The sequence below is a fragment of the Falco rusticolus genome, chromosome 1, assembly GCF_015220075.1.
Source record: "Falco rusticolus isolate bFalRus1 chromosome 1, bFalRus1.pri, whole genome shotgun sequence".
Classification (NCBI taxonomy): domain Eukaryota; kingdom Metazoa; phylum Chordata; class Aves; order Falconiformes; family Falconidae; genus Falco; species Falco rusticolus.
Window position 1 is genome coordinate 65,324,274 of NC_051187.1, and position 23,285 is coordinate 65,347,558.

The following is a 23,285-nucleotide window of genomic DNA, read 5'->3' on the forward strand; positions in this document are numbered from 1 at the left end:
ACTGGTGTAACTACAGAGCTGGTTATGAACCTCCTTGCCTTCTCTTTATTTCAGCATAGACAACTCTTTGAGGATCTTGAACTTCTGCTGTGAGTTGCTTTCCTCGGAAGTCAGGGGAAAGGCCTTCAGTGCAGAGAAAAACTCTGTGTTTGTTACCTCTCTTTGCTGTGTGCATCAAGGGATGAGCAATGAAAATTTTTTTCACTGGGATTCTTCATGTTGCTCCAATGTTGCTACATTAGCTAGACCTGAGCTTATACAGCAGCATTTCATAATTTTTACAATTTGGATGTCCCTTAATTTCCTGTCTTTGTGCAAACTTGTACATAAGAACGTACGTGTGACCAGGCATGGTCAGACTGAAGACCACCTAATGCTGTGTCCCATCTCCAGCAGTAACCAGGGCTAAATGCTGAGTGAAGAGTGTAAGAACAGGATGAGCCTGTAGTGTTTCTTCCCTAGAGTTCTCCTAGCTGCTTGCAGCTTGTGACCGAGAGCTGCTTGAGTCAGTTTGGTATTCAGTTTTGGACAGATTTTTCTTATGTGGCTCTTACACGCTTGTATTTGAGCCTGTGTAAGGTTTTGGCTTCCAGGCCTCATGCAGTGGAAAGCTTCATAGCTTGACTACACGCTGTGTGAGGGAATATACTCTTCTGTTTGGTACCTGCTATTGGAAGAGGGAAGAAAGGTAGTTCATTCTGTTGTGTGGTCCCTCAGATACCTTTTTCCTGTTGAGGAGCTGAATCTTTTGGGTTGTTCCTTTGCTTGTGTGGAAGCCAAGTATCTGAGAATGCAGCCCTAGAGTCACACTTGATTGCAACTGACCAAAGGGTTCAAGAGTTGCTTGGCAGTCAGGGGAGCAGAAGTGGCCTGTGAAGGTGAGCATGTATGGATGGCATTGTTGTAAAAGCTTAATTTGCTTAAAGAAGTTGGTCAAAATGGCTGCACTTGGTTCAAAGACTATTAGCTTAAGAATGCTTGCTAGTTTAAAGTCCTGTTTTGGCTAATTGTTTTTAATTTCTTTTTAATTCCAGAACTTTTGAATCCTCTTGAGAAACATGAAAACAAAGAACTACTTCTTTTAAATATCTTTCAGGACAGTTGACACGTTCCAGGGAAAAGCTGGGTTTTTCTATTTTTGGTGTGTGGGTTTTTTTTTTTTTTGTTTTTTTTGTTTTTCCTGCAAATTTCAGAAGAATCTGCATTCTCTGGGATTTTAAACAAACATAAAATGAAAACAGTTTAAAACTTAGCCTTCAAAATGAATGTTGAAAAGTCAAATGACAAAGCAAAGAATGGCTTGAAGTCTTCCTTGCTTATAAGGGATGAAAATGGAAATAACTACACATGTGACAGAGCTACACCTTCCTCAAAGAATTGTGCCACAGAGATACACAGTAATTCAACTGCCCAAAATGTAGTGACTGAGCATGGAGATGATACTGTTCGCGAAAGTAAAAGTGACTTTGGAAGTATTAGTTTAAAACAGCATTGTACTGAAGCACTTCATCTGCAGAAGACCCCTGGTAAATACAACTGCACCGAAAGTCTGTTGGGAGGTGCAGATGCTGCATGCAAGTCTTCCATGAATGAACAGACTTGTGTATATCCTTTGAACTGTGACTTGAAAGAAACAACAGACTTACTGAAAGGTAATGTTGCTATGGCAAAACCACAAAATCAGAGTATCAAACAATCGGTGCCTTACAGTCAGACTGACTCTGAGTGTGTATTACCTCTTCCTGCTTCAGAGCAGAACATGCCATCCCTGATAAATGACAGGGCATGCTGCCACCTGAGCACATTGGATGTTACCAATGTTATAGGTGAGACTCTGGGAACTGATCAAAATGATGACATGCATCTGAGGGAAACACTAATCTCTTGTGAAGTATGTATGAGAGAGAAATTTGATAGAACCAGCTCAGAAAGAACACCTAATTTCTCCTCTACAGTAATGGCTTCAGAAAGCCCAGATGCCTATTCGGAACTTGCAGTACATCGTCCTGCTTCTGCAGGTATCGAACACTATCTAAAAAACACTAACAAGACTGATGAAGAATCACAGGAAACAGAAGCACAGTCTTTAAAACTAGCTGCTGGATTTATAGATCCGTATGTACGAGATACATTATCACCATGCATTAATATTAATGAAGATGACCAAGTGAAATCCTTGCTGGGTACCCCTGACCATGCTGAAACTGCGAATTCCAGTGCAGAAACATGCATGGATAGTTCTGTAAATAATGTGCATCTTCTCCCAGAAGATAAAATGGATGGAGAGCAAGTATCAAATAAAACCAATGAACCCTTAACCAAAGAACAAACTATCCCTGGAAATGCTGCTCTTCAGGATATGCATGAAACCACTTTCGTATCTTGCAGTGAACCAAAATTAAAGAGGACTGCTGTGCCTGACCTGAAATGCGAAGCAACTTTTGTGGTCTTCAGTCCTGTGGCTGATGAAAGTGATTCTGCTCTATGTACTTCAACCCCTAAAGAACAATCAAAGAATACAGCTTTTTCTGTTTCAGCTCTGGCAGAGCTTGGAGAGAAGTCTCCTAAACTAAGACAGAGCAAGGCATTTGTAGGAGGGCCGAACAGAAGGCCTTTGCTTAAAGCTAGTTCAGGTCAAAATGCAGGAAGACCAGTGGGTAGGTCTCCTATTGCGTTAACAATAACCAGAGCGAAGAAATCGGAGGTTGTTAGTTTTCCCAAACCTAATTTCAAAAATGTTAAGCCAAAGGTTATGTCCAGACCTGTGCTACAGTCAAGAGACGGTGCAGCGTTAAAGCGGTCTCCCCAGTCGCCCCAGCTATCAGCTGTCGTCTCATCCTCACTGGCTGCTTCCCCACGGCATTTGTCTCCCTCCATAAAAGTGCTGAAAAAGAAAACAGATCTAGCTAAAGATACTAAAGCGGAATTGCCTGTGAATAAGCCCCATAAGCTACATCTTAACAAACGACTCTTCACTAGCCCAGCCGTACATCCCACAACACATCCCAGAAATGCTTCCCACAAGGCTTCAAAGACACCTGTGTTAAAGCAGAATCCGGAAGACATTGGCAAAGCAAGCTCCTCCCATTCGGTGTGCTCCTCCGTTTCTGCTGTGCCTCCAACGTGTGGAGAGAACTCGAAAGAGATGCTAAATGATAAAATGGAAAGTTCCACCTCTGTAATGCAGCCCTGTGCTCAAAACATCTACCAGACCGGAGATGAAAAAGAGCAAAGCAGCAACATGGAAATTCCTATGGAAGCAGGCTTGTTAAAAGATGCGGCAAATGAAATGTGTGACTTGCACTCAGTTTCTTTGGTAAGCTATTTTTTTTTAAACGTACAAAATTATATGTTTGATATATTTGGAGAAAGGGAATTATGTACTGCACAGTTCATTCACTGCGTAGTCCTGAATGGAAGTTGTGGAATGGGTTTGGGTCTACAAATGTAAGTAGTGTTGATTTCGGGGGCGTAATCTCTGCCTAATAAAGGCAACGAAGGAATACCGTTTTACGAACTGGTCACGCTTGGCCTCAAGTGTGATTTCTGGTCTTGAACCTTTCATCTTACTCCATGGTATATAAATTTACAGTTGTTTGCTTTTATTAGGAATCTTAACAAGTCTTAATTTAGTCAAACTGGTAAAACTGCATAGCATAACTTGGTGAGGTTTTTCTAAATATAGCATTTAATATGTGCTTTTATCAAGGTAATTCTAGTGGTGCCGTAACTTTAAATAGACATTAGAGATAAATTGCTGTTTTCGGTATTTTCTTTTCTTTCAAAACATGCTTCAGAATGAAATTACACTTTTGAAATCTACTTACAGAAATGTTGTGCACACATTAACAATAATATTAGAGTCACGCAAAACCCAAAGACTACCAAGTTGGTCGAGCATTTTATTTTTAACATCTTCATTTAACTGTCCGCTTTGAATAATTTGGGAGTTTATTTGAAGTAGAACTGGGACTCATTAGAATAGTTAAGAGTAGCCAGGAAATATTTCTCATGCAGAGGGCATATACCTGGTTTTGGGCAATCAGCCAGCTGGAAGGTGCAGACTTCCTGGCCGGGAGGTATGCGTGCTCTGGTTCGTTGGGAAGTATTTTTGGATGAGTCAGCTGCATGTCAGGAGAAACGTGCTGCTTCCAAATACTCTGAAAGAAGGTTTAAAGAAAGGAATGCCAGGAAAGAGAGCTTCAGGGTTGGGTTGACCAAAATCTTGGGAGGCATGGTAGGGACACAGAGTTGGAGTCTTGATGCTGTATGGAATCCTTCCTGTTGTTCACTTGTGGGTGCCACAGCTTACGTTAAACTGGTGAAATGGAGCAGCAGCTTTTACTGGTAAAACTGACATTGTTTGGATTTTTGTCAGGCTTTACTGATTGCCAGAAAAACTCCAGTAAAGCTCAGTATAGGGAGGAAGCTACTTCAGGTAAAACAGAAGCAGCTATCTATTTTTGAAACATGACAGAAGAAATTAATAAATAATGTTATTTATTACAATTAATAATTTAACTTGAAAACCTAAATGACCATGAAAGCAAGAATGGTCTATTTCAATTGTAAAGTATTTCAGAGCTTGGGTTCTGTTACGCTCCTTCCTTTTGGTGCTGAGGGTTGGAGAGAATTCTTTTATTAATTTCATGCCATTGCCAAGATGGAAACCTCTGTAGTATTTGTCCTGCTGGTAACTGGAAAATTGACAGAGCGAATGATATAAAATGTGCAGTAGAGACAGTCAACTGGACTAAACTTAATACGTGGCCTTCTGAAAAGTACAGATTAACTTCTGAAAATGAAGGTAAGGGCTGGAGTAAAAAGTGGAAAGTATATTAATATGACCAAATGGCTGCATATCAGCTTGAGTCACAGAAAAGCATATGAAGAACTGTATTTTCTTTCAAGTTTACTTTTATAGGCTTAATTGTACAGCATGAATTAGTGCCTGTATGAACCAGAGAAAGAATTCTGCTTGAAAGGCAGATGAGTGCAACATATAAGCCAGTTATTTTAACCTTGTCCTGGGTCCACTCCTGAATTTTTGTTTTATCTATGGCATGTGAATGTGAAAGGTTTTAAGCTGTTCTTGTGTGGTAATGTAAGACCTAGACCAGAAAACCTATTGTAAGGGCTGTGACGTTCCAGGTAGTAACTTACCAGTGTGTTAACTTGTGTACTTGCTTGATAAATAGTTGATTTTAAGATTAGGTGCAGGCATGTAATTGAATGGCTTAATTAGAGTTTGGGGAGGAAGAGGAAGAAATTCTGATAGAAAATGACCTCTGTAACTTCTTGAGCATGTTTGTCATTACCAGTGATTAGCTGCAAACTAATAGTTTTGTGTTGCTGAAGGCCATTTCTGAGATGATTCTTGAGGTACTGAACTGCAGATGTGGACAATGTGACAGTGAACAGCTAAAAGTGTCCCCTGCTTCTGTGGTTAGTATTTCATTACAGATGCTGGAAAGGGGGATCTTCAGCTGCTCACAGTGGTGGTGCATGGGTGTTTTTGTTGTTGGTCGTGCTGTGTATTTGTATGATTTTTTTTGTTGTTGTTGTTTTGGTTTGGTTTTGTTTAAAAACAGATGCCTTTGGTGAAAGACGGGACAACACAAGGGAAAAACATACTGAAGAAAGACCCAGTCACACTACGAAGTGTATCTACTCCCAGGGTTAAAATGATGCAGTCTGTGTTGCCCTTGAAGAGAGGATGTGAAAATAAAACTATGGGCACAATTAAAGCACCTTCTCACAAAGGAGCTGTTCTGTCATCAAGCTCTGGTAAGAGAATTTTTCACTGGAGTACTACCACTTAAACAGTTTCTTAAAGTTCGGATATCATTTAATGTGCTTTATGACAGAACTTTTAGAGTGACACAGAGCTGAATTTTTCATGCTGAATATGATTTTATCCAAATAGCAAATTGCTAGTGCGGGGGGGGGGGGGGGGGGGAAGCAGGTTACACCTTATCACTGTAAATCTTACCTTGTGAGGAATGTGTTTAGGAGGGTGTGGTGCTATTAGAAGAAACAATATTTAAATATTATTATTTATAGTTTTGGTTATGTAGCAGCACTTTGTGAAATTACTTGAAAGATGTAAAAGTGAAGAGGAGAAAATGTAGACCGAGCTCAGGTGCAAAGCAATAGTTTACAATAAGCAACTGTATGCTGTCCTTATGGGAATGAGTCCTTATTTCAGGACATAAAACTAGGTTGAACAAGGTATGTTAGTATAGCTCTGTAGTTAATAGAAAGGGGAGAACAAAATTGAAGGAGAGGCTACTGCTTGAGCTGCTAATTAAGCTTAGACTGATTAATACCAAGGGCGGGGGGGGAATCTCACATCTAGTCTGTAGGCTGCTGTTCAAATCTGGTGAGTAGAAACTACATTCTGTAATCGTATTGAAGAGATTCAGAAATACATTTGTATGTTATGTGTGTTTTTTTAACCAAGTGTGGCAACAAAGCTAATTGCAAAGATAGCCTGGCTATAAATGACTACACTACAATACACTCTAATGTGCAAAGTGCGCACACCCAACTTCACCCAGTAAAACCTGTTCTTTTTTTTTTCTAATCCGCTCAATCTATGATTATGAGACAGTTCAAAATACTTCTCTTAATTATATACAGGTGGTGAAGCATGATAAAATCTGTATATGTAGTCCTTTATGGGATGAGTCTCTCAGAGAAAGTGGATGTAGGCTGTTCTCTGACTTGAGTCTTGCCAATGTGAGGGACTTGCTCAGTGAACTAGGTACCTACCTGTAAGCCACCTATTTCTTGGAAGAGTAGTCACCTCTCTAAGTAGCAATTTAGAGCTTTCCTGTCTATAATTATGGTCTTAGAAGAACTGAGATGGAAATAGATACAGATTTGTCCCTTATTAGTCTGGAGTAGATTTATGACACCATCACTAGAAATAAAGGTAAGCATGGCTGGGTTATATGACTAACTTCTTTCCTTCATAAAAGAATAAAAAATAAACCAAATGTACTTTTGGAAGAAGCTTGCTGTTGAAAATCCTTTACTCCTCAAGTTTCTTTAGCTAATCTTGTCTCTCCTTAATCCACTGTATGGCAAAATTACAGTGGTCAGTAGAACACCTTCCACATTTTTCCTGTTGGAAGAAGGCTGCTTAGGGTAAAAGCTTGAAGCAGAACCTCAGCACTTCAAACTTGTGCTATAATTTGAGAAAACTGGAACATTAACACTGCACATGAAAATAATTTTCTTCTCCATGCCCCCTCCCCATCCCCCCTGCCAATACCTGCTGTTTTAGCACATTGTACCCTTCGTTTTGCTTATGCAAAGCCTTGGTGCTGCAGAGTAGGATTTGATGCGTTAAACTGCATTGGGTTAACCTCCCTGTCCCTTAAAGGGATTCTTTAGGGATTCTTAAAGGGATTATTTTAGGGATTCGTAAAGGAAGGGGATTCTTAAACATGGTTCCTTGCTTCTTTGGTAAACATACTACTGATTCAAATCAGAAGATGGGAGTACAGGGTTGGGAGAAGCAAGGATGGGGAAAGGTAGGAGTTGCTTGGTATTGCTACTAAAGCCACGCTGTATTACACAGCCACACCTTTCAAGTAAAACGCCATCTACTGCTGCTGACCCTATCTGTTCTTAAGGTTTTTGAAGTAAAACTGCGCACGTGCATACAGTGGTGAAGTGGCAGCCTGTAAACCAAACCCAGTTGTCTGTTGTAGCTAAAGCCTTCCTGTAGGGAGTAACTATTTCTTCCAGTTAAGTAATTTGAACACTTTGGTATTAAAGTTGTGCCTTGATACAATTCCAACAACACAGATCAGTAACTCAGTAGTTGTACAGTTGTTTGCTGGCAAGATCTCTGTCCAGACTACAGGCAGACTAGCTAAATCTAGGATGGAAAGAACTTCTGAAGGTCACCTAGTCCAGCCCCCACTGCCTGTAACTGGGTCAGCACTGAATTAAGACTAGGTTGTTCAGGCATTTGTCAAGCCAAGTCTTAAAAATCTCCAAATCCTAATGACCCCGTTGCTTTCTGAGGTGCTAGTATAAATGCAGCTAATTTGTAATCACTTGCTGGCTGTACTTGGATCTGTTGGGCAGGCAGACAATTGAGTAGTGAGTCCATCAAATACTCTGAACAAGAGAAGTGATAATACAGCTCTCTGTCATCTCTCAGATGGGTATGTTGAGGGACGGAGGCAGTCCATCTGTCCGAAGTGTATTAGTATATGTGTTATTCCCAGGATAAGGAGCTTGTGAGCAGTGGATTGTATCATGCGCTGTCATTTCAAGTGAGAAGCAGGAAACTGCTCTATAGCCAAGAAATAAAAGAAAAAAATGCCCTGTATCAAACACCAATTACAAGATCCTTGCAGCTTGGCAGGAGTTGAGATTTTGATTTTATTTTTTTTTTTCACTTGTAAATGTAAACCTTAAGTTTTCAGTAGTAATGCACTAGCTCAATAGAAAGCCTGTCTTCTACGGAAATTCCCTGATGCTCTCTCTCGAACAGGAGACAGCAGAAGGAGAGGAAAACCTCCTGTCTCAAGCATTAAGTTTTTGTGAGGTTATTTGCAGAGCATGTTAAGCTAGAAATAATTTTTTATTTACTTCAAAATGGTTGCTGACCACTGTTCACCAGTATCGGTGTATCTTGGCTAAAACTTGGAGTTTTTGCTGAATTAGAAATCTGTTTTCTGAAAGGTGAGCCCAGGTTGATTAAATGTACTGAAGTGGTTTGTGAAACGGTGAAGCCTCATTTCTGCAGCAAATCTAGAAATTAGGTCACAGTTGCAAGCTAGACACCTCAGAATTATTTCTGTAACTGTTTGTCTCCATTTCTCCATAAGAGAGAATGACTTGCAGTCATGTTCTTGAGCAAAGATCTTAATTCTCTACAGCTAACTTTTCCATGGTGGCGTGCACAGATTTCTGTAGTGCTGGATGGCAGGCAGTATGCCTTTTGCTGTGTTAGTTTTCTATCAGTGAAAACATGTATTAGAATTCAAGACATAGAATAAGGTGTTTGAGTTACCTGGTTTTTACTGGAAGGCGTATGTAATTTTGGAGCCCTGGTTCAGGAGTTTGAACTAGTCTCAAAATGAAAGCAACTATTGTTTTTGTTCCCAGCAAACATACACAGCCTTCTAATTGGATATGCATAACCACTGTGGAGGAGTAATAGCCAGCTAACAGTTAGGGTTTTATGGTTTGGGAAGAGTAATCTCTGTCACTTGAAGGGAGAGTTGGAAGGGGACTGGAGAATCCAAGAAGCTTTGGTAGTCCCATGGAACATCACTCCAAGTTCTTCTACTGTCAGCCTGTCCCAACAACTGCATGTTACCACCCTTATGTTTGGACAGAAGCACTGTGACAGTTTGAGCCACAAGAAATTATTTGATTTGTGTTTGAGCAGTGTAAAATAGGGATATAAATGATTTACTTTAGATCTAAAAATGTAAATGCCTACCACTGCCTTTTTTTCTCCTTTTGCTGACTACAACCTACCTCTAAGCATGTAAAGGAAAGGAGCTTTACCTGTAAGACTTCTGATATGGTATAACACTTGTGCTTTAAAATTATACCATAGCTTTAAATTATTTCCCACTGTATGAAACTTCACATTGTTTGATGTCTTAGCTATGAGAGCTGTGTCAAGCTTTATGTGCAGTTGAAACTATTTGCGGATATGAAAGCATCAAAAATATTATTCCTCTGCTTAATGTTAAAAACATCCCAAGATTAATGGAAGCCATGTAAATCGTCTTTGTAACCAAAATGTCTTTCACTGTCTTGACAGTTATTTCTGACATTTTGGGTACCATTTTGTCTCTGATTCCCTGATATCTAATTAGCAGAGTTATGGCCCTGTACTTTACTTACCTTTTCCATGAGTCTAATCCAGTGGTCCTCTTTCTCTTGCTAGTATTTTCATATCATTTATCTAGAGTAATGAAAGCTTGGGTAGAGAAGCTCAACAGTCTGAATTTTGGGTTTCCTTGAAGAAGGTTTTGGACAAGCGAGACCTTTTCCTTATGAAAAGTTGATTATACTGAAGGACTTTTCCAGTGTTCTGCAACTAACCGAAGCATGGGAAAAATAACTTCACATATGCTATAGGAAATATGTTTAAATTGCATTATACCAAAGCAGATTTTATTGATGCTTTGAAATACTGATTTGTTTGTTAGTTCATAATTGCTAAATTCCTTCTGTTGAATTTTGTCTTGATCTCACACTTAAATGTATAATTCAGAGGAACTTCTACAGTTAAAACGAGAACAGGTTGTGACAGATTAAGACTATTCATTTTTGTGTGGTGTTGCTGCTTATTGCACAAAGGCAGGCTGTTCAGATGTAAAATTGAAACCAAATGGTTTCAATGGGTTATCATGTAGTTGGAAACATACATACACTTGGTAATTCGGGACTTTTCGGTATAGCCTTTCAAAATACTAGTGAAACAGAACCAAACCAACTTTGTTCCAGTAAGCATTCCCATAATCCTTGACTCTCTGTTCTAACACTGAACCAGGAGCTAAACTAAACATTGTTACTGCAAATCAGTTTTCAGATCATTCCTGCTATCTACCATGTGACTCTTTATGACATGCTGCCAAGAGGAAACAAAATGTTTTAAAAGGCAAACATAACTTCCAAGTTCTCTGGCTTGAAGCAGTCAGACCTTTTCTCAAAATGCTGGAGTGGAGACTGACTTGTAAGGGCATCCATATACTTTCTCGTGAACAAATCTGAAATGCACCAGGGCCTACAAATAAAGCTTTAAGTTTAGTTTCAACAGTCTTTTTATGTATGTATGTTTGTTTGCTTGCAGAACAGTCAGTTTGTTTTATGGATCTTAAAAGCAGGTTCCTCATACGCTAGCTTATCCTAGATCATTATTTGTCCTTATGAGTCCAGGTTACTTGGTGTCTTTTTCCCTTTCTTTAATATATATATGTAGGGTTTCATTACAGTGATTAAAGCCTGTGTTAAAAGTGTACTTAAAACTCCCATATTCCCCTTCAGAGGGGTAGGAAGAAGGAAGCCAATATGTGGGGCCCCATGGAGTGCAAGGTCTGTAGTATGACATAAAGCTTGTCTACCATCCCTCTTTGGTCATCTTCACCCAGAGAGCTCCACTGCATAGTGACTGTGTATCACATAACCAGTTCTCTTTTAATTTAGGGTGTAAGGTGGGGGAAAACTTACCCAATGTATCTGCAAGGACTTTTGTCCAGCTGATTCGTTTGGGAGAGTTCGGAAGGCAGTGTAAGTTGTGAAGGCTCAGGAGCCTTGCAGGTCGTCCTTTCTCCGGTTGCTTGAGTTGGACTTCCCTGGTAATGTGTTCGTTCAGCTTTGCCCTTGCTTCCTGGTCATGCGCAACAGGGATGGTTTGCTAGAAGCTGCCTGGAGCAGTGTATATACTTGTGCAAAGTATTGACCTTTAAGCCTCTGCCCAGGGTGTTGGTCATTCAGGTACAGAATGGTCAGGTCACAGGTTAAGCCAGAAAGGAGCCGTAAAAAGATGTCACCTGCATTCAGCTTGGTCACTTTGCTTTTAGTTTTGGCTCTACGCTAGTAAAAAGCTTGCTAGTTAGTTTTAGAAGCCAAATTGACCATGAGAAATGAGTAAAATTGGAAGGGGCTTTGTTTGTGAGGTAGTATGGGATCTGTTACAACAAATTCCTTCAAGGCAAGTTGATTGATTTATCTCAGGTTTGGTATCCTTGGATGTGGTCCTCTGAGTGTGGGGTTGTTTTTTTTTTTTGGTGGGGGGAGAAGGTTGGAAACATTTGAAGATAAATGACCTTTATTCCAGAGTGTGGTGTTTCCACTGCTTTATTGACTTCCAGCTTCCAGAAGGGAGCATTTTGTCCTGTCAGCTTTGTTTCTGGTGCCATCAGTTACCACGCTTAAGGAATTAAAGCTTTCCCCTGTGTTCCCAGACTTTTTACAGGTGATTCATGACTAGCACCATCAGGGTTTTAATGTGTTATACCTGTAGCAAGAAGCGTGACCATACTTGTAGAGGCTGGTACTAACAGTCAACATATCAATGCTGTCAGAAATGTGGATGCATTTATAATATTCTCCTTTAGGAGCGAGGTGTGCACTGCTTCCCTGCAGGGGAATTTCTTGGTACCTAGTCATTTACTTGTAAAGACATGCTGGTTTGTCTTCAAATGATTCTTCACCTGTACTAGTTAGTTCTGAATTCTCTCAGGGTAGAGGTAAAGGAGAAGAGAAATTGTTTGTGTTCCTGAATAAAATTTATTTAGGTTTTGCTGCAGTGAGGTTCCTTCTTCATGCAAGGAATGCACAAACTCCTGCAACAGAAAACTTAAAATATTTATAGTTAGATATATATATATATAAACAACCCCTATTTTTCAGTGCCTAAGATGTGTAGTGTGAAGTGTTGGGCAATAATGAAGAGTACAATTGGATGTGGTTGGTGGTTTTCTTTAGCCTCAGCTTTCCTTGTAGTACATTGATCTGACTTCTTGTGCCCACTATTCCTGAACAGACAGCACTTTCCAATAGCTGTGTGAAAGCTAGCGGTTGGGGTTTAAGTCAGGGTGCAAACAGCTTACAACAGTCTCTTGGCAAAGCTGGAGCGGGCGAGCTTTGCCATCGCTGTGCGGCTGGCATGAAACTACCTGCTGTCCAGAGGCTGGCCCTGCCTGGGGCCGTAGGGGATGACTCTGCAGACATGGTCTCTCGTGGGGCTGCTCTAGTTCAGCCTACGAAAGGAAAAACCTAACACTGAGTAAATCCAACAGGCAGCACTGGATGCGAGAGAGCAGGCGTGAGTTTGGACTGAAGGCTGGGAAGGAAAAGAGCTGCTTCTAGGTGCTGAAGGGATTGCATGCAGGGAGCTGAGCCTGAGGGAAGATGGGGAAGGGAGGAGTCCCTGTGGGTGTGGAAGGTTGTAACTGGGAGGCAGTCTGCCACGTTTTAAAGCTGAGCCACATAGGAAGGGGAAAAAGTGAAATGTAACGGTAAACATGCATGAATGTTGTTCTTTCCCTCTCTCTCCCCCTAACTGAAAACACCCCAGTGGCTCTTCTGACAGTGGGAGTGTTTGAGAGAATTAAAAGATTTGGTTTGGTTGTTGTTAACTGCTAATATAAGGCTCTGTAGCACTGATGATCATTTTCCCAGTTTTAGTCTGAGAATATTGAGCTGCAAGAGGAGGAACACATGAATACCTACCTGCATGGCTGCTGGCAGCCCAGGTACATTTTTGCACCTAGCTTGCTGCTGGTTCCTCAATACCTGTGTCAAAAAGGAGTGCTTTCCTAAGGATTGTAGGTGAATGGGAACAGTACTGTGGAAGTCTGCTTCGGATGGGTAATTGGGTCTTGCCTTGTCAGCTGTTCTCTGATTAGCTGTTACCTCTAAACAAATAAATCTCTCTCATGTAAATATTTTGAGACCCAGCAGTAACTTATCATTCCATGTCTTTGTCCATGTTTATGTTTAGCAGTTGAGGCATTGCTAGCAACATAACATAACTGTGTCCTGCCTTTTCTTTGTTAATTTTGGTAATAATTTGGGACTTTAAAAGGGAGAGATAACTAGAAAGAGGTTATATGTACATCTTCAGTAGAATTACGGAATGTGCTGTGACCACTCTTTATTCCTTGAAGGAACGCTGGTACATGTATAGCATAATATGGTATAACTAATACTGCTGAACGGTTAAGTGGGCAACTTGGGGAGCTCGCAGCCATCAGAAATCTGTTAGTGTTGCTACTGCTTTACAGTGCTCAAAATAGCAACTGTACATGCTCCTGTAGCTATGTTAAGGTCAGTCTGCTGGAGACAATATCAAAGTCCAGTTTGTCTTTCCATGATTTACTTGCTCCTTTCAGTAGATGCCAAAAAAAATAGCATGTTTTCTTGAAGGTTTACTCCCCTTCCTTTATAAACACTTTGTACTGTAGCTTTAGACTGTGCTTTTCCATTATGCGTAAAATTATGTTTTTAAAAGGATAAGAAGTTAGCACATCTAAAATAGAGCCCCCTAGATTTTTAAACTTGTAGGAAAAATCAGAAAAGCATGACAAAAATTCCAAATTCAACATATTCAAGAGATAGGGCAATTGAAAGGCCAGACCAACTATTACCACTAACTTTAGGGTTAAACGAAAGCAGCAACAACAAAAAGCATCCTTCCAAAGACTCCTTTTGCTTTTAGTCTGCCCTAAGTTTCTGTTCGGGAAGGAAAGGCTTGCAACCAGTTGTATAGCTCCATGAATGCTGATTGCTCTGTGCTCGGTTTTAGATGTGAAATGTGTCAGGATGGTTTGAAATGGTGAACACTGAATCTCAGAATTGGCCAATGCATACTCAACTTTACAATCGGTCTGGTGGTAACAAAGTCCCAAGTTCACCACTACTAGCTTATGGTTATTCTCTCAATTTGAATTTTTTAGGCTTCAGTACTATTTAAAGGAAGCCTTAATTTATTCTTGACAATAACTGCCTATGAGGAATTCATACGAGAGGATGATTATTTGAGTAAGGATATGAAATCTGACTTCGGAGCTTCTTGAAAAATGAGCTTTGTTCTTTGCTTATTTCCTTTCCAATACAAGAGATGCTTTAACATACTTGAAGTAACGTGGTTGTTGCATAGAGACATTTTTTCTGAAGAATTGCCAACTCATTACTTCACTGTATAGGAATGTGATATTTCTAGTATTCCACTTCAGTGACTAGATTAAATAACTGATGAAAGCCTGTTACGTTGATGCTATTGCTTGTTCACTAGCTATCCTGCTTTTGTGCTTGTTTCTAGTACTTTTGTTTATATACTGTATCTTCCTGCTTCTGTCTTCAAAACCTTTGTATTTAATTCTGGTTGACTTCTTGGGGAATGGTAGTTACAAAAATACTTTGTAAAACCATTGTTGCTGGTTGAAATAACACCAAGGGTAGTTGCTTAATGATCCTGTGTCCTGACTTAAATTCTCACTTGAGCTGGGCTTTTGAAACATGTATTTGAGTGCTTGAGCAATCACTTCAATAGAAGCCTTATATTGGAAAGTACTGAGCGGTAGAACTAAGAAAAGAGCAAAGATCATCTGTTTGGTGTGCTTCTGGAAGTGGACATCCTAGAGCTTCCTGCGCTCACTGAATGGGTTTGAGTCCACAGCTGGTTTAGAGTACTGCTGCACTCCAGTGTCTGCAGAGGAGGCTGGAAATCATATATAGGGAACATGCTGTATGACAAGAGTGAGGGTTTATCCTTGCCTTGACCCATCTTGAGTGAAAATCACTGTGAGGAAAACAGGATTTGGTTCCTTTACCTTTTGAACTGGATGAACAAGTCCAGCTCAATAGCAATCAAGCATGCTACTGTCATCTTTAAACAATAAAATGCAGCTGATAAGCTGCATTTGTTCCTCTGGCTGACTTTTGAAATTTAAAGCTTTAACTTACTAAGTCATACAAACTTAATACGCACTTTGTACAGTGGCCATTTGTTTGTTTGTTTGTTTTCGGGGGGGGGGGGGGGGGGCTGGGGTTTGGTTTTGCACCTATTTTTGTGGAGAGGGTATTTAGAAAAGGAATTTCTGACTGGTCTGGATTAATTACTCTTCTGGTATGTTGATCTGTTAATGAAAATTTTAGAAAACAATGTGAAAAGTTTTATGAAGGTGTCACATTTGTTGTATGAAGTTCAGATGTCACAGATTTTTTTTATTATTTTTTTTTTTTGTAAAAACAAATTATTTCAGGTATGTTGTCTGGAGTGCTGTGTTCCAGAGGTGTTTTCAGTAAGTGTGAGCTTGTGGTTTGTGGTGTTCTAATAGCACGACAAAGGTTGGATTCTCTGTAGTGAGTTAGATGTATTCAAGTGTCCATTGCAGTAGCTTACAAAAAAGTTCTAAAATATGGGTGATAATTTTGTTCTGGAGATTTAGTATAAGGCTACAGTAAAGCCATATACAGAAACATAGTTCTTCATAGTAATACCAAACAAATATTAAAATTGCACTTCCAAAGAGAGGTCTGATGTAAAGCACGTGTAATGTGTCATCGAAATTCGGTGATCAGTACTATCTAATATCCTAATGTGTGTTTAGTATAGGTTATATGTACGGCTTTTTTTGTTACTGACTTGATCTGAACTCAGGAAAAAAAGCTCGGACATACCTGCCTTTGCTAGTGCTGTTCCTGTTTTTGCTGCTTGATGCAGGATGTTTTGAGTCAAGGTATCTAATCCTGTACCACCACCTACTGTTGAAAGGCAGACATTGGGCATCAGTGCTTTTTCTTGCCTAAATCTTAATGTAGTCCCCTTAATGTCATGCCTCCTTGATCATTAGTATTTTAAGAGTAGAGACCCTGCAGCAAAACTGGTGTTGAATAAAGTGGAATTACTAGCTAATGTTGTCATATTTCAACAGTCTCTTATATAGCTTAAGCAAAATTGAAATGTGGTTTATAGTGACAAGAATAAAGGGAAGGGTATTCCCTTTGTATAGACACTTGATTGTTTTCAGTCAAATCTGAAATACTGTAGTTGTCTCTTTTCAAGATAAAATACACCTGTTAGACTTGAAAATAGCAATGACATCAGAAGATAAGATACTTTGTAAAATATACTTTGTTACTACTTGTAACAAATTTTTTTTAAAAAATATATGTAAGTCTGTCTTCTGTATCTCTTTTTGTTTTTGTACAAAAATGAAAACCTTTTCCATAGTTATTCGGAGGACTGTGTAAGGATTCTTGACATCAGAGCTGATAGAAGTCAACTCAGTGCTGTCAAGACAAGTCTATGTGTATGTAACTTCCTTTGGGCCATTGTAGTTTTAATCTGGGTATACGTTTTTCAGAAATAAACTAAAAGCTTAATTTAACTAAACTCAGATTTTCCTGCAGAAAGTGGAGTTGCTCTTTTAATAGCACAAGAATAAGCTCCCATCTGAAAGTGGCCCGCCTGCCTCTATAGAAGATACTCTTCCTATTTGATTAACTTAGTTAATAGGCATTTGCTTTCAACAAGCTCAAATGAAAACAGCAATTAAAGCAAAAATGTGTCTGCACCTGTTGGTCATTAAGAACTTGGTTCTGGGGAGTGCTGTTTAACTAGTTCTGCAGATCTAGTCACTTTTCAGCATAGTATGCGAGTACAACACAATCTGATATTCTCGTGCTGTCTTTGTCCTTGGAAGGATATTACCTTTTAGAGTGCCCTGTTTTGGGTGTGGGGAAAAAAAAAAGATTCTTTCTTGGATTGTCTTTGAGCCAGAGGTTATATTTTAATGGCATCACTGGTACAGCTAACCATAATACACAGAAGAGGAGAATGCAAGAAAGATATTTTTTGTTGTTGTTTTTGTGCATGCAAGTATCTTCCTTGAAGGCTAGTCTGTAAAGCTCTTGACTTGTTCCTGATATCAATATGGAGGTAAAATGGGATTCTTTAAATCCCTGAAAATATTTTTCTGCATTTACAGCATTTTTTACTATGTCAATATGAGGTAGATTAAGCCTTTTTATATGTATTTTTAACATGTAAATCTTCTTACTTGTAGGCATATACATAGATGAGGCAATTGTTTAAGCTTCTTTCCAAATCCTTTTGTTGTTTTCTTTCCCTCCCCTTTCTCCCCAATTGACAGGTACAGGATCTTTGCCAAGAGAGAAGCATGCCTCTCTGAAGAATTCTCCAGCCTCCTGGGCTAGCTCCAGTAAACCACAAGCCAAACCCAAAGTGCCTGTCAAAAGATCAGTGCTTGAGAGAACGCCTAGCGTCTCATCAGTCAGCAGCAGTCAGAGCGAGCGAAGCCTTTTCAGCAGTAATTGTAAGTATCCATCAGGATTATGCACTTTACCTGATAGCCGGCATCAGCAGCTTGTCAAAAAACATCTCCATGAAGGGAGTCCTGTCTGACAAAGGCCTGCATTAATTCTCATTGTACTACTTAAAAGTTCTAGGTCTTACTCTTTTTTGCCTCTTAACTTAAAATTTTCCTTCTTGAGATCTGTCACCCTGAAGGAGCTTTGAGCCTTGGATTTTAGTTTGATGAGTAGAGGTTTCAGTACAGCTCCTATTCTGAAACATTACAAAACCAGTGGGTCTTCTTGAGCGAAAGTTCCCTTGTGTTTACATGTAGTGTAATAAGAAATAAGTCTGAACAGTGGGAATGTCATAATATTTGGCACAAAATGTTACAGGCTTTTGATCCTAAATGCTCTTCCAGGTCTAGATTATAGCAGCTTTCAGAGTTTTAAGACAAAATGTGTAGATGGGATCAAAAGCAGATAAGTGAAACTGCTTTTAGAAGGTAAAACTTTGCATGGGTAGACTTCTGTAATTTCTAAGGTAACTGTAAGCACTCAAACCAAATCCATCTTGATTAAAACTAGGAAGAAAACTAACAGCAACTTGCTTTGATTTGAAGCTCTGCAAAGGGTTTGTACCAGCTGCTGTAGTAGTTCTAGGGGCAAAAATAAGGAAATAACATGCAGCTGGCAGACATATTAGTATCCCCAGCTATACATATTCAAATGAGTACATTCAAATTCTGTTACAATTGCATCATCTGTTACATATTGGAGACTGGGCAAAGGCCTTTCCTATGTGCCAGATGTCATTTAAAACCGCCTTCAATGGACTGAAAAAGAGAACTGTGATTTAACATACATCTATAGTTTATGTATGCGCATATGTGTACATAGATAAGTAACTAAATTTTCTCAGTTGCTCTTCCCCCCCCCCCGCCCCCCCCCCCCCCCCCCGTAATGCCTTCATGAAAAAACTAAAACCTAACATATTTCTCAAAGGAATAAGAGGATGTGTAATAAAATATGCAGTGCATGTTCCTGTGTAATCAGGTCGGCTCGGTTACTGTGACAGCCATGTTGACTTTTGCTGTTCAGGTTTAGCACTGTATCTAGAATTCTTGAGCAGCTTTGTAGTCTCTTCATTTTACTCCCTGATTTAACAAAGGAAAGGGTCATCCCTTCATAACAAAGTGTATTCAGATTAATTATCCAAACAGATGACTTCCTTATTTAGCCTGATTTGCTAGCTGGTTTAATCTGTTTTGTCCACTGCCTTCAAGCTTACAATTTTTTCCACTTGGATTCACGAAGAGCAAAGAGCAATATGAGAGTTTGAACATGGCTGCAGTCTCTTAGGCTTTAAGCTTGCTTTGATCTTTTTTTAAATGACTATACCGGGAGGACTCCGCAGTTGCACAGAAACTAATTTTTCTCCTGTTATTTTCATCAATTCTACCCTAACACCACCGACTGACTCGGGAAGCCACTATGATATTACCTTACTGACACTGCTGGTAGTGGGATCTTACAGCTTTTGTATTATTCCTTTGTTAGCCACGTTTACTGGGAAAAGAAGTATGTTGTATTCCTTTTGATTTCTATTTTAAAGTATGTGTTTTGTTTTGTGAAGGCTGGTAGATGTATGGAGTGTTTAGACTTGCTGATTGTCTGGGAGATGATTTTTCTTTCATTAATTTCTTACACTTGATGAGAATGATTTATGTCTGATGGTCAGGTTTTGTGAGTATAATGAGTTTAGGTTACATGTAATTCATATGTTAGTAAAGTGAAGTTTTTACGTCTTTGAATCAAATTGGAAAGAACTAATGAATTTACTTTGTATTCTAGTATTAAGTACAGTGCTGTTCTTGGGTTTTTTTTATTCTTTCATTTAGTCTACTGTACAGTAACATCAGGGAAAAAATATGTACTTGTAAAGCTGAAATGTTTTTATTAGATTGGTGGGACACAAAGATTGGGAGGCTTATGCTGTGAATATAATGAAATTTATGAAAAACTGCTGTGCTATCAACAGTATTAAATTGACAAAGATGCTTGACTTGTTTTGCTTAAGGAGTTTGCCTTGTGTTAGCAGAGAGAAAAATTACAAAAGAGCGTTTCTCCTGCTGTGTCAGCTCAACCCTTTGTTGTGGGATGCCTTGGACTGGTAATTTCCTGTGGCGGCATTAGGGTGGTTTTTTTGTCTAGTGAGCACTTGAGTTCTATGATTCTTTTCTCTAAAAAGACTTACTATTTGAGAAGTTTGGAAATAAGTTTGAAATACTGTTGTTAATAAAAGCATATTTTGCATGCAAGCTGTCAGTTTGAGCATTGAAAAACTGAATTCTTTACAGTAAGGAAATCTTATCAGTTTCAGTCCTGAACTAAAAAAACTACCATCCAAACATAATGAAAAGTTTAAACTCTGAGGTTAAGAACAAGATTCAAATTTGCATTGCATTAGAATAATTGCATATAAAGGAAAGAGTGTTTCAGAAGTTAAAAAGCCAATCCTAGCAGTTGACCTGGAGCTGTATTTCTAGTACAATCAATACTTCACTAAAATTATTTTAGTGTGTTGAGGTTTTAAACCCTTCAGATCTGAGCTGGGGTGAGATCACTTCATGCCTGTCTTTCATCAAGATTGCAGGAGTTACTTCTAATTCTATGAATAACCATTTTTGAATTGTTTAGTGACCAAACTTTGCAAATTTGCCTTTTTTTCCTGCACGCAGCCTGGTTGGGTGAGTCCAGAGCTTCTAATAGGACAAAAAGTGCCCTAACTAGGCCTGCACCAGAAGTGTGCTTGCTTACCCGAAGTGTTACTTGTGTGGCATGCTTCTGATTTGTAAGAAGGTACCACAGCAGTTTGTAGGCAGTTGTTAGCTGCTGGCAGTGAACTTTGAGAAAAAAATCTTAATTTAATGATTTATGGAAAAAGTTCAGGATTGCTTTGGGTGTCATGCTTTAGTAAAACAAATTGGCTTGAATCATCTGATGTGGATCAGGGTCAGATTCCTGCAGAATAACTGTGTTATTGATGTGCTATGCAAATTGTTCCTCATCTATATAGATTATTAATTTTTTGCCTTTAGAAAGGCTCCAGCTTTATTAAAAAAAAAAAAAGAGGACTTCAGTTACATATGCTTCTAAAAGGGAAAGCAGTTTTGTCTCTTTTGCTGTAATTGAAAATTTATTGACTAGTCGCCAAAAAGCATATTTTTAAGCAGTTAACTTACATGGTTTTTGCTAGTGCATTTAAAGATACTAAATTAATCTCAAGACTGTGTGTTCCATCTTTTGAGGAACAGTATTGGATATGTAGTTCACATTACTGTTTTAATAAGGCTGATTTTATTTTTAAGGTAATCTCTGAGGCAAACCTGATGATATATGACATGTCTCCTCCCCTTTTTTTATTTATTTAAATGACTAGAGAAAAAAGCAAATGTGAGAAACTATTCCAGTGTGACTCTAGGTTTTGCTTGTCTCTGGTGTGTGCAGTGTCAATTTCTTACTCTTTAATGTGTCAATATACATTAACTTTTAGTACCTGAACAGAAGTATACTCAACCTATACTTAATTTAGAAGTATTTTCATATTTTTTTTCTGGAAGAATGAAACAATACTTTCCCCAAACTTCAGTTTCCTTTTTCTCTCAAGGAAAAATTTTTATGATGACAATAAGCCCAAACCTCTCTCTCAAGGTCCTTTGAAATGGAACAAAACATCTTCTACAGCAACTGCCCTGTTAGTTGGAAATCTTATTTTGATGTGAGATAGAAATTGCTTTTTTTCCTGCCTTTCCAAGTTTGGGTCTGTCTGCATCTTTTTGCAGGGAGTATTTTGCTGTATGGCTTCAGTTCTGTTGGGGTGGTGGGTGCCATCTTCTGAGGTCTGCTGTCACTGAGGAGGTTGCGGTTATGAACAGACTACACGAACCTTTCTTAAAACTTGTTTGGTAGCTGGTGGCTGCATCTGGGCTCACATGTTTTTAGTGCTCCACAAAGAGGAGAGAAGGGGTGCAGAGTCGTCTGGTGGTATGTGCACCGTATCATCTAAGCAGCACACTCAGTCCAAATGAGAGAGAAGAGGGGAAGATGTTACATGAGGAAGTTGTCTGAGTCACATTTGGTTTTGTATGCTTTTTTGAGTCAATTCTGTAGCCAGAAGGTCTTCGTTTACTATGGTGCTTTTTCTTGGCTTAAACTGAAATGTGTTCTGTGTTTGCTTCATAGAGCAAAACCAGACTTGTTGTTACATATCTTAATCAATGTACTTTTATGTATGTTCCCCCCTTATGCATAGGTCAAAGCTGTATGTCTAGTTCTCAGAGATGTTTGTAACAGTCACAGACTGATCTGTTAGAGTTCATCAGTCTGTACTGAAGTTATCAGAGGGGATCATAATATTTTCATACCAACTTGTGTTTCTCTTAACTTTAGCCTCGGGTAAAAGAGGCTTGGTTCCCTAGGCTAGGTATTGCCTAGAACAAATTCTTTCTCATTCTGTGTTGCAGCTGCAAGTGCCACAGTCCTCATCAAGAATGGAGAATGGCCTTCAAAACCGGCCTGCCAGAATGGTGCTTCGGGAACTGTCCCTTTGAAAGCAGTACCAAGACCTAGATTACACTCGTTGAAGTCAACTCCTAAAGGTATATGGGTCTGTTTATAGACAGAGTGAAACTATAGTTACTGCTGTTATGGTACCTTACCTTTTGCAGGTGGCTGTCTCTTGAAGCAGCATTTATTAAAAAGCAGTCTCTGGACAAATAATGTGATGAAGTAAAAATCATATCAGTGGTGCTTCAAGTTTTGTGAGATGTCATAGGAAGGCTAAAATATGCTTTGTATTGTCATAACTGACTGGGGTATTTCAGACAAATGAGGAGGAGGTCTGCACTGAGACATGGCTAAGGATTACATGGCACAGGGACTAAATGCACTTTGCTACATGGTAATTGTCATCACGTGGAGTGTATTTGTTTCAATAAGAGTTATTTTCTGTCACACAGCTCAGGTACAGACTCTGGCTGCTGGTGATCTGCGGGGTAGACCTATCTTGAATTTATCCTGAGTGGCTGGTTGTCCTTGTCCTCGTCCTCACGTAGACTTTGCATTTATCTTCACCCCTTTCAGGAACGAAAGGACCTTGGGGGATGGGGGTATTTTTTTGAGTAAGGTATTGCAGATGAATGACATTGGAACTCTTCCCTTGGAAACATGGGACAGAAACAGCTAAGCTTTTCATGCTGCTTTTTATTGATACTGGCTGAAGTAGGAGGAGAGGTTTGCTCTAGTTTTTAATGAGGATAAGACAATTGTGCTTAATCTTCTGCTGCTAAAGGAAACGTTTAATTTAAACGTACTTTCTGGCTTTTTATTAAACACTCTTCTGGTTCCTATTCCTATTTGAGCCAGGACCCCTTGACTGGCCAGCAGTGCTTCTCCACTCAAACCACAAACAGCAG

At 39.3% G+C, this 23,285-nt stretch overlaps 1 protein-coding gene across 7 annotated transcripts in view; it reads left to right on the top strand.

The window, feature by feature from the left end:
• The window catches only part of MTUS1 (microtubule associated scaffold protein 1), a 130,658-nt gene that overhangs the window by 35,465 nt on the left and 71,908 nt on the right, over positions 1-23,285 (top strand). For all 7 annotated transcript variants that reach the window (XM_037382110.1, XM_037382100.1, XM_037382084.1 and 4 more), the window contains 4 exons: positions 1,035-3,316; positions 5,592-5,787; positions 17,649-17,831; positions 22,335-22,469. In XM_037382110.1, the coding sequence (XP_037238007.1) occupies positions 1,262-3,316; positions 5,592-5,787; positions 17,649-17,831; positions 22,335-22,469 (2,569 nt within the window). In that variant the 5' untranslated portion in view covers positions 1,035-1,261. The remainder of the gene's footprint in view (positions 1-1,034; positions 3,317-5,591; positions 5,788-17,648; positions 17,832-22,334; positions 22,470-23,285) is intronic.